Source organism: Arachis ipaensis, chromosome B06 (genome assembly GCF_000816755.2).
Source record: "Arachis ipaensis cultivar K30076 chromosome B06, Araip1.1, whole genome shotgun sequence".
Taxonomy (NCBI): Eukaryota; Viridiplantae; Streptophyta; class Magnoliopsida; order Fabales; family Fabaceae; genus Arachis; species Arachis ipaensis.
In genome coordinates, this window is record NC_029790.2 from 91,853,041 (window position 1) to 91,868,825 (window position 15,785).

The 15,785-nt window shown below is 37.0% G+C and overlaps 2 protein-coding genes and 1 long non-coding RNA gene across 3 annotated transcripts in view; 2 read left to right on the forward strand and 1 right to left on the reverse strand.

The window, feature by feature from the left end:
* On the forward strand, positions 3,126-3,653 carry LOC107647079 (ATP-dependent DNA helicase PIF6-like). The gene has a single exon (XM_016351203.1). The coding sequence runs from the start codon at positions 3,126-3,128 to the stop codon at positions 3,651-3,653; it is 528 nt and encodes a 175-aa protein (XP_016206689.1).
* LOC110263783 (protein FAR1-RELATED SEQUENCE 9-like) lies at positions 4,261-4,808 on the reverse strand. Its single transcript, XM_021105564.1, has 2 exons — positions 4,692-4,808; positions 4,261-4,617 (listed from the first exon to the last, which is right to left on the reverse strand). The coding sequence occupies exons 1-2, from the start codon at positions 4,806-4,808 to the stop codon at positions 4,261-4,263; spliced, it is 474 nt and encodes a 157-aa protein (XP_020961223.1).
* LOC110264055 overlaps positions 5,019-15,785 on the forward strand; it is a 17,468-nt gene continuing 6,701 nt past the window's right edge. Inside the window, exons 1-2 of the long non-coding RNA XR_002349791.1 lie at positions 5,019-5,033; positions 5,559-5,562. This is a non-coding gene — a long non-coding RNA (uncharacterized LOC110264055). The remainder of the gene's footprint in view (positions 5,034-5,558; positions 5,563-15,785) is intronic.

Below are 15,785 nucleotides of genomic sequence, written 5' to 3' on the forward strand. Positions count from 1 at the left end.
TGTGATGAGCGGATATTTTATACGCTTTTTGGGGATAATTTCATATAGTTTTGAGTATGTTTTAGTTAGTTTTTAGTCTATTTTTATTAGTTTTTAGGAAAAATTCATATTTCTGGAATTTACTATGAGTTGTGTGTTTTTCTGTAATTTCAGGTATTTTTCTGGCTGAAATTGAAGGAGCTGAGCAAAAATCTGATTCAGGCTGAAAAAGGACTGCTGATGTTGTTGGATTCTGACCTCCCTGCACTCAAAGTGGATTTTCTAGAGCTACAGAACTCGAAATGGCATGATTCCAATTGCGTTGGAAAGTAGACATCCAGGGATTTTAAGATAACCATAGATTGCTTCAAACCAATAATCTCCGTGGGATTCGACCCTTACTCACGTGAGGTATTACTTGGACGACCCAGTGCACTTGCTGGTCAGTGGTACGAGTTGTGAAAAGTGTGATTCACAATTCGTACACCAACTGTAGAGTTTTAAAAGAGAGGGCTTCCGTATGCACATATCCTTTTATTCATGAGTAACGATTTCAAGCCACAAACACCAGATTAACTAGATAAACATATAACAACTGAGATTCTTGATGAAAATAAAAGGTCAAATCTACATGGAGCTATTCAAAATTACATGGTACATGGTCCATGTGGTCCGTACAACAAGAATTCACCTTGCATGAAGAATGGATCCTGTTTAAAGTTCTATCCTAAAGAGTTTTAGATAGCGAACACTCATTGATGAGGATGGATATCCCAAATATAGGCATACTGATAACGGTCGAACAGTGAAGAAAAGGGAATGTGTACTAGACAATAAGTTCATTGTTCTGTATAATCCAAAATTGTTGCTCATGTTCGGGTGCCGCATAAATGTGGAATACACATCCCAAACAAGTTCTATTAAGTATCTGTTTAAGTTTGTACACAAGGGTAATGATCGCGTAACAACTACTCTATACAATGCTGGTGATCCATCAGAAGCTACACAAGTTATTGATGAAATTAGGAATTACTACGATTGTAGGTACATTTCGGAATGTGAGGCAGTCTGGCATCTATTTGGATACGAAATCCAAGAGAAAGAACCATTTGTGATTAGACTTCCATTCCATTTGGAGGATGAGCAAACTGTGGTTTATGGTGAAACTTCTAATGTGAATGATATCGTCGAAAGAGCAATATCTCATAAGTCCAAGTTTTTGGGATGGATGGCGGCGAACATGTCATATCCCTATAGTCGAAGTCTGACTTATGCTGAGTTTCCAATCAAGTTTGTTTGGAAGGATGATGCTTCAAAGTGGTTTCCTCGAAAGAAAGGCTTCGCAATCGGAAGGTTGACTCATGTACCTGCAGGTAATGACGAGTTTATATTTAATTTTGATTTTATTTATTTAATGATTTAAATTTAAAATCTTAACAGCCTGTACCCCACGTCCATTTTATTCGATTTTTCTACACTAGAAAATAAATGTTCAAATAACTTTCAGCAGTTATAATCTGTAGATTATACAATTTTTAATTTTTCTATATTTTTTAGGAAAATTATTTTTATGCGGATATGTAGCTACATAATAATTAAAATAGCATAGCTTAATCCATTTAACAACTTAAAAGTGGGATTTTAACCAAGTTTTTTTGCAGCAAATATCGAAGAATATTACCAATGACTTCTCTTGAATTCTCAAAGAGGATGTATGAGTTTTCAAGATATAAGAACAATAGGAGGAACAATTTATGCTACGTATAGAGATGCATGCTTCGCCCTTGGACTCTTGCAAGATGACAAAGAATTCATTGATGCAATTTTAAGGAAACAAGCTCATGGGCCTCAGGATCATATGTTAGGAGGTTATTTGTCATTCTATTAACATCCAACAATATCTCAAGACCAGAATATGTCTGGGATAGATGTTGGCATAAACTCTTAGATGATATTTTGTATCGACAGAGAGCCGTGATGAACATGAGGGGTGAGTTTTTATTAATTGCAATGATAAAAGTTCTTCCTTATTGATCATTTTTAGTTTGATTGAATTTTTACAGTATTGTATAATATGCAGAATTAAAAATGTCAGATGATGAGATTAAGCAGTTGTGCTTAATGGATATAGACAAGATCTTACATTCATATGGTAAAACCTTGAAAGACTATCCTCCTATACCTTTATCAACTAAAGTTGATAGTTCTTTGTTAATCGAAAGGGTTATTAAGGAAAAGCTAAACTTTAACAGGAATGATTTAAAGAAAAATGCCTCAGACATGTTATCCGTCGCAACACCTGAGCAGGAATATGCATTCGATAAAATTGTTACAGCTGTGTATTGTGATGAAGGGGGTTTTTTCTTTGTGTATGGTCATGGGGGTACTGGAAAAACATTTCTCTGAAACCTTATGTCTGCTGAGATTCGCTGAAGGGGTGATATAGTGTTAAACATTGCTTCGAGTGGTATTGCATCTTTACTTCTTCCCAATGGAAGAACGGCACACTTAAGGTTCAAAATACCGCTAAATATAACTGAGGATTCTATATGTAACATCAAACCTGGTTCCCCTCAAGCAATGTTGCTGTTGAAAGCCAAACTTATAATTTGGGATGAGGCTCCAATGGTTAGTAGGTACTGCTATAAAGCGCTTGATAAATGCTTGGGTGATATCATGAGGTGTTCTCCAACATATAGCAAATATTTGCCCTTTGGAGGAAAAGTGGTTGTACTAGGTAGAGACTTTAGACAAATTCTTCCTATCATTCCACGAGGATCGAGACAAGATATCATTCATTCAACAGTGAATTCGTCTTACCTTTGGAAGTTTTGTCAGGTGCTCAAACTAATAAAAAACATGAGACTCTCTGTAGGGACGACTGCTTCAGATCAAGATGAGACAGAGCAATTTGGTGAGTGGTTATTGAAAGTTGGTGATGGTCTAATAGGTGACAATATGGATGGTGAATCTGAGATATGTCTTCCAGGAGATATTATTATTCCTTCTTCGGACCAGGCATTTGATGAGCTGGTTCATTTTTCTTATCCAAATATTTTGGAAAACATGTCCTCAAAGTATTTTTCAAAACAAGAACTATATTGGCTCCCACGCTAGACGTCGTTGAAGAGGTCAACAACCATCTGATGGCTATCATTCCTGGAGGGGAAAAATTATATCTTAGTTCGGATTCCATTTGTATGGATAAAGGGAATATGGAGAGTCAACTAGATCTCTATGGTCCTGAATTACTGAATAGCATAAATTGCTCTGGCTTGCCTTCATATAAATTAATATTCAAGGTTGGTGTTCCGGTGATATTACTGAGGAATATTGACCAATCCAGTGGTCTTTGTAATGGTACAAGGCTACAAGTTAGGAAGCTTAGAAATCATGTCATAGAATGTGAAGTCTTAATGGGTAACAATGTTGGTCATATTGCTTTGATTCTAAGAATGAATATGGTACCAACAAATGAAATCGTCCCAGTTAGATTCCAACGAAGACAGTTTCCCATAATAGTATCATTTGCCATGACAATTAATAAGTCTCAGGGACAAACTTTATCTCATATTGGATTGTACTTGCACAAACCAGTTTTTACACATGGCCAACTATATGTGGCACTTTCAAGAGTTAAGAGTAAGAGAGATTTAAAACTTTCATTTTCATAATAATTATTTTGTATTTTTGTTTTAAATATTGAAGCATATAATTTTTTTTACTTTTATAAATTTTTTCGTGCTCACATACACTAGTTTTTGTGTAAAAACTAGTTTTTAATTGTAAAAACCATTTTTTTGGTATAAAAACCAATTTTTTTTGTGAAAAACCATATTTTGGTGTAAAAACCAATTTTTCTATATAAAAATCGATTATTTTTTAAAAACCAGTTTTTATTTTAATAATCGGTTAAAAACTGGTTTCAAATTTTACTAACTGGTTAATAACTAGTTTTATCATGTACAACCAATTTGGTTATTTAATCAAGACTATATTTTTGGTTAACCAAAAAACTGGTTTGGTTTTTGGATTAACCAAACCATGGACACCCCTAATTCTAGCACTTATCGGATGTGAATTTTTCTTCTTTTTTCCGTATAGATTTCTTAATTGACTTGTCCAAATCTGCTCAAAGCCACTTACTCTTGGGCCGTCTTTTGGTTGTAACACTTGAGGACCCCTGCATGTCATGTACAATAACACCACGTGTGCTTTGTGTGGGCATGCTATTCTAAATCGCAGTGACAGTAGTGGGACGTATGATAGCACAGTAATCAGTCAGCTTGGATTTTGCATTCCAAAGAGCTGAACGCAATATGGCTGCTTCCTCATCACAAGTAACGAACTCCTAAGCAACGTTATAGAACTCTGAACACAAACACCTGAACAGGTTGTGGCTGACCGAGCCACATCATGGCTACTCCTAATGTAGGTGTGCTTGCGCATGACATTCTTACTCCATCGAGGAAGAACATAGCAGCTCGGTACTCTGTCAACTTTGTAGTATGAAAACACATCAAGGGTGTGGCAACACAATATACCGGTGGATTCAAACATGTTGCACTCGCACCAAACCTCGTGATTCAATGGGTTAAAATCTACCGTGAAAGTATGGTACACAGAAATAGAATCACCCTGGTGTTCAGTTGATTGAACAACGCAATCAGTTTTTTTCCTTAACTCTAGCTAAACATCCCTGAGCATATTACTGGTGTATTTTTGCTGAAATTGTCTCTCGATGGTAGTGCTCGATACACATGGGATGACTCCTTTCGAGCCTGCAGCATCATCTTCCAGATCCTTCTGCTCCTTGCTTTCAAGCACATTATCGTATTCATGGACGAACTGAAGCAAACACTCTTGCAATGTAGAAACTCCCCGTAAAATGCGTGCATACTTTCACTCCTCTGTGTACTCCTGAAGAATATTGGAACCCATTTTCATCGATTGGTATAAAGGTCTACAAAAAAAAAACTAGCATAAGAGTGTCACTTAGACACAAAAGGATAACCACATTCAAAGAACTGATGAAACAAACAAAAAACCATCCAGTTTCATAACGAGCGAAACCATCCATTTATTTTTGAAAGGAACATCCATTGACAACATAGAAAGAAACATCAACTCCACTCCTAAAACAAAACAACAACCAAGATAAACCAAAAAACCTTCCAAAAGTAAATAAATAAATCATATGCAATAAATAAACCCGAGTTAAGTTAACGGTCACAGACTTGAAAACCATCTGTTCTAACCTAGGTCGAATTCTTTGATGAATCTAGCCTAATCAACATTAAAAGAGTCCAGAGAAGGAGAATTCCACACAATATGGCTCATCTTAGTATTCAATTATCTATAGATAGCGTAACCCCCAAGCTTTGATTGTGACTTCTTCAGTATGTGCTAGATGTACCATTAGTGGATAATATTCGGTAGGACCTCCCTAATAGCACCAGGCATGGCCTTGCACTGGTCAGTGATGATCCCCTTGGCGCAGTTCCAACACATCTCACCCATTACGTGAATACCTACTCAAAACTAGGGATTTCCTCACTCCCAAGTAAAGCACAACCAAGAAGAGTAGACTTCCCATGGTGGTTGACACCGACAAAGGATGCAACTGGTAGACCGTACCTGCGAAAACACTAGCAACAAATGACAAACACAAAAACAAATTCAAAAAATAAAGGCTTTTACAATTGACCCATAAGTATACATACCTGTTTATTCTGTACGTGGTGTAGAACGACACCACATCTGCATAATATTCATATGAAGCCCTGCACCTTGCATCTACCCAGAGTGTGCTCCTAAACTTATTAGCATCATCAACATCTATCGTATAAAAGAAGTTGGGATTGATCTCTTTCATCCACACAAAATAATTCATCATCTTCTTAAAGTCTGCATTCTCGTCGGCACAACGTAGTTTGCTTGTGATGTAATTTCTGACATCCTTTTCTGAAAAACTCAGGTCTGAAGATCCACCAAACTTGTTAGCCAGTGATAGGTACATCATGTTGGGTCTTATGCCAGCCTCGTTATCCGTAATGACGCACTTAGCATGCATGGTCAACTCCCTGTACTCATGATAATGGACCGATTTCTTAGCCTAACAGGGGTGGGAATGTCTCAGTTCTAATCTAGACACAATCCAACCCCCCGAGTTGTTGCCTTCACCTGAGACTCTCGATAACCTTCTCGGGTGTAGTGAATAGATTGATTAATGGGTATCTTTGATTTCTTCCTCATCTTATAAAAATTCGTGTTCTTGGCTTTAATTATGAAACCAAATTTCTTTGCATAGTTTGCATAAAATTTCTGTGCCAGAAGCAACGAATCAAAATATATTCTTATGACTGGGATTTTCTCTTCATTGATCCCACTATGATCCAGAAACTGTAATGCAATTGACAAAACCAGATGTTCAATGGTAGTACCAATTAAAACTAGCATAAACTAACTAATTATACTATGGTAACAAACAACAACGAATAATTCAAACCTCATGTCTCAATTCCAACTTATTCTTTTCCATGACAATGACATCTGTAAATTCATCGACCTTCAATCCCAGACACCAAAAAAATCTTTATCAACTTAAGATTATTACTATATAATGAACTACTTCAGTAAAGAATATAAAAAAATAGTGCAAACACATATGGGAGTCGAGCAAATAGTTTTTTGAGCTATTACACCAAGAGATATGCACTCATACCGATATATAAACTAGCGTTAACTAAATTAACAAAAAAATGCACTCGCTGCAAAGAGTTTAACTCCCTTTAATGGAGAAACAATATAACTGTGTAATGAACAAAAAGGCAACATTTTCAAGAAAAAGACACCCTTCATTAATCTCTCAAATAACCACATTACTATACCAGATTTTTTCAAATAAATCGACTAAAAAAACATCTACTTAGCATGCATAAGTGATGACAAGTCATCTTAGCCTATTTTAACTAGTCTTTTTCTTTTGTTTTCATTAGCATTATGCACTTTCTTGAACCATAAGCAAGCTAATTGAGTAGATTTTCATGTTTCCCTTGATTGAATCAACCATGTATAAATTCATGCCATTTCATGAGGTTTTATGCTAAAATTGTTGCATATTATGATAGAATGAATATCTCATGATTATGAGCATAGATTTGATGAGTTTGGTTGATTAATTATAGGTGAAGAAAGCTTGGAGAAAGGTTGAAGTAAGAAGGAATAGCTAGGAGTAAAGAGAAGACAATGGAATAAGTGAAATTGAACCAGGAAGCAAAAAGCTGGACCTAAAGTTAGCATCAAACTTTTGCACAAACTTTTGGTGGAAAAGTTAGCCCCAACGTTAGCCCCCTAACTTGGTGGCTAACGTTGGCGCCACAAGCACACAAGGCAAGGCCAACGTTAGGGTCAAAGTTAGACCCCTAACGTTGGCACCAACGTTCATATCAGCAAATTTTGTGGGCTGCTATGAAAAGTTGGAGCAAAAGTTAGACCCCTAACTTTTGCTCCAACTTTTGGTCCAACTTTTGCGAAAACTCAAACCCGGTTCAATTGGTTCACTTTGGTTCTTCTCCAAACTTCAAGAGCAATAAACCAAGGCCTCTTTCAACCCAATTCCACCAAGATCAAAGGCCCAACTCAAGGCTTGAAGATCATTTGAAGAAAGTGTATAAATAGGATAGAATTCAAGTTCTTCGGGGAGCTTTCTTTTTGGAATTTTCATAATAGTTTTCGGAGAGCTTTTGATGTTGAGTGAACTTTAATTTCTTTGTCTTGGGGAAGGAGAATTCACTTCTCTTCCTCTTAGTTTTATTGCTTTCAATTTCAATTACACTTGTCTTGGATCTTGGGTTAGAGATTTGAAGAAATTCTGTTTCAATCTCATCCTTGGATCTCTCTGTTTATTTACTGCTTAATTGAATTTCCGTTTCTGTTACTTGCTTCTCATCTACTTTCCTTGCAATTTACAATTTCCTTTCAATTGTTCTTATTGGATCTAGGAAGGCATTGAGATCTAGACTTGGTTTTCTAGTCTCTGGGTCCTGAGATCTGATTTCCCATTTTCAATTCTCTGTTTACTGCTTTATATGTTCATTTACTCTTCTGTTTCAGATCCGATTCAATCCCAATTCCCCAATTACCAATTACAATTGTCTTGGATCTTGGGTTGGAGAATTGAAGAAATTCTGTTTCAATCTCATCCTTGGATCTCTCTGCTTTATTTACTGCAATTTAATTTCCATTTCTGTTACTTGCTTCTGATCTACTTTCCTTGCAATTTACAACTTCCTTTCAATTGTTCTTATTGGATCTAGGAAGGCATTGAGATCTAGACTTGGTTTTCTAGTCTCTGGGCCCTGAGATCTCAATTTTACATGTTTTTAATGTTCATTTACTTTTCTGCTCTGAGATCCGATTTGATCCAAATCCTCTTCTACTTCTCTGCTTGATGCAATTTACTTTTCCTTGTTTAAATTCTGTAATTCCAATCCCCAATTCCCTTTACAATTCCAGCCGTTTACATTTCTTGCACTTTAAGATTCCGCAATTTACATTTCTTGCATTCTAAGTTTCTGCTATTTAATTTCTTGTTCTTTAAGATTCAGCACTTTAATTCCCTGTTCTCTTTACTTCCATGCAATTTAATTTCTGCAAATCACAAAACACTCAACCAAATCTTGATTCGCTTGACTAAATTAACCACTAAGCTAAAATTGCTCAATCCTTCAATCCCTGTGGGATCGACCTCACTCCCGTGAGTTTTTATTACTTGATACGACCGGTACACTTGCCGGTTAGATTTGTGTGTTTTGGGAGAAATTTATTTTTCCTCCAAAATAACTCATCAAGTTTTTGGCGCCGTTGCCGGGGATTGATTAGATTGACAATGATTAAGTGAGGTGGTGATCTAGATCAAGCTCTTTTTCTTTGATTTTTGACTAACCCACTAACTGTTTGAATTTTTGCCTAAACTAACACTAACTTTGCTCTCTCAGTAGAGTACATTGCTTTTCTGGTTCTGTGTCTGTTTCTTGTTGTTCTGTACAACAAAAGCAATTTTCTTCTGATTTTCCTTCAAAGCCTATTAACTGTTTGACACATTGTGTCAACTAATCCCCTGACTACATTCTGGCATGAGAATATCCAATCTATAAACGAGAGGAGTGGTTTTCGTTCATTACTCTCTCAAGTTTGCCAACTGTTTGATACTTTGTTTCAACTGATCCTTCAATCATATCCTGGCCTGAATATGCTCTATCTTCACTTGAATTGGTTGTGACTGTGCAGATCATGGAAGAGAACTCAACAAATTCTAGCAATCATGAGAGTAATACCCCCACCTTGGATGATAATGTAACCCATGGTTCGAAGCAACTATCCATAGCCATGAATGACGTTGCCCAATGGTTTGAAGCCTTTCCACAAGGAAGCATTATCGGATGGGAAGAACTGATGAATGGACTCCTAGTCAAATTTAACCCATCACAAAGAATTGTTAAGCAAGAGGCAGAAGTGCATCCATTAGAGAAAGAAATTGAAGGTGCTCATGCAGTAATAAGCCAAAACAAGCAGATACATCAGCAGACTCTACAACAATTAGATATGATGGCTAGAAAAATCACTGAGTTGAGACATGCTGTAGTACATACATACAACCTGACTCAAAGCTCATATGGGTGTAATCAAGCTGAACACAGCTTTGGGGTCATTAACCATGAGCAACTACAAGCTCCAAGCAATCACTCTAGCATGCTCCAGAACGGTCCTCAGAATGATGTGTACAATCCACCTTGGAGAACTCATTCTAATGGGAGGGGGGTTGAGAACCAAAACCAAAGACCAAGGGACTTCAACTGCAACAATCCCAACTTCAAAAATCAACTTAAAACACACCCCCACAACAACAATCACACACACTTCCAACCCCGTCCTACCTCACCATTCGCTCAAAATGACCTTCATCGACCACCACAATTGCCACAACCACTTCCAACCTTTCAAAGAATCTATATTCTAGAAATGCTGATGGAGAGGTCCATCAAAATTCAAGAAATGATGGCAATAGAGCGGGAAGAAATAAAGAAACATCAAGAGATGATAAGCAAGAACCAAGAGGCTTCACTCAGAAGACTTGAAAGGCAGGTGGAACAATTAGTGCAAAACCTCGCTGAATTGGGTGAGAAAAAGGGGATTCTGAACCCAAAGAGCCATGAAAAGGATGCTGGGTTGAAAGAGAAGGAAGTCATGGAGGAAAGTAAGAAAGCTATGGAGAGAGAAACAGAAACCCACAGCAAGAGGAGGAAACATGAGGCAACAGAAGCCTCAACTGCCATAAGCACAAAATGATGAATGTCAAGCTAGTGACAATAAAAGAGCGCTTGTTGGGAGGCAACCCAGCCTGAGGTAACTTTCTTTTCATAGCTATTTCAATAAAAAGGTTAATTAGTTTTATCTATAATGCAAGAAGCTAAGTTTGGTGTTGCACACCAAAACAATCTAAAGGAGAATGCAAGATTCTAAGTTTGGTGTTCCACCAAAATTTCATCATAAAACATATTCTCACTTTCTGCATAATGCTAGCTTCAAGCAGTTAGATAAACTAATCAACTATTTTGCTATTCTTTAGTTTTCAGTTTTGTCACTTTTGAAGATCTCCTTGATACCATTTGGATGAAAATCCTAAGACCTACGACTCCCAATATGTAAGGACTAGTGAGCACTGAAGCCCTTGCATAAGCATATGATTTAGAGTTCACCCCACTGTTACCTGATCACTTCACTCACTGTATTTTACAAGTGTTCCTCAATCCATCTTAATTAAAAGAATCTCTGAGCATAATTCATTTCTTGCTTGGGGACAAGCAAGCTTTAAGTTTGGTGTTGTGATGACAAGTCATCTTAGCCTATTTTAACTAGTCTTTTTCTTTTGTTTTCATTAGCATTATGCACTTTCTTGAACCATAAGCAAGCTAATTGAGTAGATTTTCATGTTTCCCTTGATTGAATCAACCATGTATAAATTCATGCCATTTCATGAGGTTTTATGCTAAAATTGTTGCATATTATGATAGAATGAATATCTCATGATTATGAGCATAGCTTTGATGAGTTTGGTTGATTAATTATAGGTGAAGAAAGCTTGGAGAAAGGTTGAAGTAAGAAGGAATAGCTAGGAGTAAAGAGAAGACAATGGAATAAGTGAAATTGAACCAGGAAGCAAAAAGCTGGACCTAAAGTTAGCATCAAACTTTTGCACAAACTTTTGGTTGAAAAGTTAGCCCCAACATTAGCCCCTTAACTTGGAGGCTAACGTTGGAACTTGAAAAGCATTCCCTGGGTACCAAAAGTTTGTGCCAACGTTAGCCCCCTAACTTTGAGGCTAACGTTGGCATGAAGAAATTTACCCCTGGGCACCAAAAGTTTGCGCCAACGTTAGCCCCCTAACTTTGAGGCTAACGTTGGCGCCATAAGTGCACCAAGGAAGGCTAACGTTGGTGCAAAAGTTAGACCCCTAACTTTTGCTCTAACTTTTGGTCCAACTTTTGCAAAACTCAAACCCGGTTCAATTGGTTCGTTTTGGTTCTTCTCCAAACTTCAAGAGCAATCAACCAAGGCCTCTTTCAACCCAATTCCACCAAGAGCAAAGGCCCAACTCAAGGCTTGAAGATCATTTGAAGAAAGTGTATAAATAGGATAGAATTCAAGTTCTTCGGGGAGCTTTCTTTTGGAATTTTCATAATAGTTTTCGGAGAGCTTTGGATATTGAGTGATCTTTAATTTCTTTGTCTTGGGGAAGGAGAATTCACTTCTCTTCCTCTTAGTTTTATTGCTTTCAATTTCAATTACACTTGTCTTGGATCTTGGGTTGGAGATTTGAAGAAATTCTGTTTCAATCTCATCCTTGGATCTCTCTGTTTATTTACTGCTTAATTGAATTTTCGTTTCTGTTACTTGCTTCTCATCTACTTTCCTTGCAATTTACAACTTCCTTTCAATTGGTCTTATTGGATCTAGGAAGGCATTGAGATCTAGACTTGGTTTTCTAGTCTCTGGGCCCTGAGATCTCAATTTTACATGTTTTTAATGTTCATTTACTTTTCTGCTCTGAGATCCGATTTGATCCAAATCCTCTTCTACTTCTCTGCTTGATGCAATTTACTTTTCCTTGTTTAAATTCTGCAATTCCAATCCCCAATTCCCTTTACAATTCCAGCCGTTTACATTTCTTGCACTTTAAGATTTCGCAATTTACATTTCTTGCATTCTAAGTTTCTGCTATTTAATTTCTTGTTCTTTAAGATTCAGCACTTTAATTCCCTGTTCTCTTTACTTCCATGCAATTTAATTTCTGCAAATCACAAAACACTCAACCAAATCTTGATTCGCTTGACTAAATTAACCACTAAGCTAAAATTGCTCAATCCTTCAATCCCTGTGGGATCGACCTCACTCCCGTGAGTTTTTATTACTTGATACGACCCGGTACACTTGCCGGTTAGATTTGTGTGTTTTGGGAGAAATTTATTTTTCCTCCAAAATAACTCATCAATAAGAAACATTCACATAACACTATTGTCATACAATTTCCTATAATGCAAGACCAGTTTCTCCAACGTACTTTTAACCCTTATTGAATAACAACATCACCCACACTCAATTGTTCATTGCCTTCTGTTGAATTGTTTTCATGAACATCAATCAATGTGATATTCGATCCTCCTTCCAAACTTGAAAACTCCATGGACAATGCTCTCTCCCGAAGCCTTGCACCATGATGACAGCTTCTTTGTGTAAGAAAGGCTTGGCATAATGGTCCTTGCGGTAGAACAGGGACTTGATCGAGTCATGAACACCACTTGCACCGTGCTCACAAACATCACCGCTAATGGCGGCATGCATCACGGAGAACCGAGGAGGCAGCGACGGGTTGGATGATTTAATGGAGAAGGTAGGGGCAATTGATGAGTAAAACAATGCACTGCAAGCTTGAACAACACTTGTAGCATGCTCACAAATGGCACTGCTAATGTCAGCAGGCACGGCGGAGAACTGAGGAGGCAGCGACGAGTAGGTCATTGGATGGAGAAGGTCGGCGCAGTTGCTGTGTTGTTGAGTGAAATCAAGCACCACAGCTGTGGAGAGAGAAAGAAGGTGAAGAAATGGGAGCTCGTCGTCCTCTTCCATGATTCCCGTCGTTGATGGATCAACATATCACACAAATTCTATTTTGGCATAAAAAGCAATTAATATCAAATATTCAAATTATAAATTAATAAAAAATTAACCGCCTTGCTTAGCACCTTCAAGAATCACATCTTCACTTTTACTTTCATCTACAATTAGATGAATACCAAAATTTAGAACAAGAAATAGATACTTAATTATTATATAAATATTAAATTAGTAACTAATAGTCTAATTCCCATCAACAAAGCATGTATTCCAATTGAGAGTAGAAAAATCACAGTCTCGACATTTTCTGGCAACATGCGACTTCTATATTTGTTAATGACATGACTTCCAATACTAAAGGCAGATTCCAAAGCCATCGTAGTAATTGGAATACTCAATAAGTCACACGTCATGATTGATAACTTTGGATAACGTTGCCACCAGGGACGGATACATGAGGGGCACGTGGAGGCCTGGGCGCCCCCAGCTTTTTTTAAAAAAAAAAAAACTTGTAGCAAAATTTAAGAAGCCCAACCCAATAAAATATAATGATTTTAATTTTTTTTAAATTCCTAAACTGGCTAAACAGTAAACACTACATGTCTACATTATCTTTCTTCCCTCATTCCTTTTGACGTTTAGTATTCTTTTGAAGCCAAAGCTTGATAGCCACGCCCTCCACTGTCAAGTGTCACAACAGTACAAGGTACAATATGCTAAACACATTTTTATTTTATTTTTTAAATTTTAAATTCCTTAGACTTAGAGATTATATATCTTAAATAGTTACTATGCACTCTATTGTTCTTGTTGATATATCTCTGTGTATAGCGTAAGTAAACATGTTTGTTTAAAGCTTACCACTATTTAATTTAATTTTCATTTAGATTTAGATTCACATTCTACAGAGGATGGACAATTAACAATGATCTTTTAATTTTCAACAATTATCAAACCATTTTTAATAGTTAAACATCTACTGTTATTTTTAAATAACTTTAATAATGAAATTATTACTTTTATAAATGTTGGGTTATACATGTATAAAATTGTTATATTCTATACCATTTAACTATTGATACGGTCATACGGATTCCATTGATGCTGTATGCCTAGTAGCTTTTGAGCAAATGCCACTGTGAGCAAATGCCATTGTGAGCAAATGCCACTTTGAGTTCTATTCCATTGCTGCTGTACGCCTAGTAGTTTTTTTATTTTGTTATTAATGTTTAATTAATAAAAAATATTTAGACTTTGTTTATTCATATGAGTATATAATTATTTGAATTTTTTTCCTAGTAAAAAGAAACTAGAACATTTTATGATGAGAAAGCAGAGTAAAATTGATGCAATTTTTAAGAGAAAAGCTACTAATAATGTTGGTGTTCAAACAAGTCAACCCTCTAATCTTATTTCACAAGAAGTTCAAGTAAGTGAACTCTCTAATCTTACACAGAATACACTGAGAAGAAGATTGCTGAAAGATTTGACACCGATTCTATTATCGATGAATTTTATGATATGAAGAATCGACGTGTACCATTTCGTTAGTAAAAAGTACACATTTTTTTGTACTTTAAATATATATTCTCTATCGGTATATTTTTATAATGCATCTTACATTATATTTTATTTGCATATTTTTTAATATAATATATGTTATTGGCCCCCCCACGTTAACAATTCTGGATCCATCCCTGGTTGCCACTACAAGAAAAAAGGATCGTCGCCATGCTTTTTTTTTGCTATGCTTCAAAAGCGTGGCCAAAAAGGTCAATGGCCACGCTTTTATGAGGGTGGCAATTGATTAGAGATTTGGCCACACTTTTTCTTTCCACGCTTTTATGAGGGTGGAGATTGATTAGAGATTTAGCCACACTTTTTTTGCTACGCTTCAAAAGCGTGGCCATAGAAAGCAATGCCAATAGAGTTATGTTATGGTGACGTTTTTAATATTCTGTTGCCACGCTTTTTATTGCCACACTTCAAAAGTGTGGTCTAAAGGTATCAATCGACACGCTTTTGAAGCGTGACTATTTTTTTGTTATGGTCATTTTTTAGAAGCGTACCCATTTATATATATATAAATGTTCAGAAACCTAATTTCCTTTTGTCGTCACTCCTTCTCCTCCCATTCTTCTCATCTCTTCACTTAACTCATTCAACCCTAACACAACTCTAACACATCTCTCACAATAATGCCGCTGTTTCCCTCTCTCAAGCTGTCACAGCACCTCTGTCCAATCCTCCTTTGTGTCCCACCCCTCGCGCCGCCGTCTCCCTCTGCCTCACTCGTCGCGCCACCGTTTCCCTCTCTCAATGCCGTGTTCCTAGTCACCGGTCTCTGCCTCCTTCGCATGTCTCGTCATCCTCTACGTGTGGTTGTCTTGAAGCTCCAAACTCCGAAGCTTTTCTACGTCCCTGAGTCAGCTTTTGCCTCAACTTCTGTAGGTGAGTTTGTTTTATTAGGTTTGTTTATCTACCTCCATTAGTATTTCCAATTTTAATGTAGTTTTAGATAAATTGATGCTAGGGGTGGCAAACGAAAAAGCCCGTCCCACCATGCCAAAAGCCTGCCATCTGGCAGGTTGGCCGCCCCGCCCCGGCCCGTCCCGCCTAACGGCGGGTTG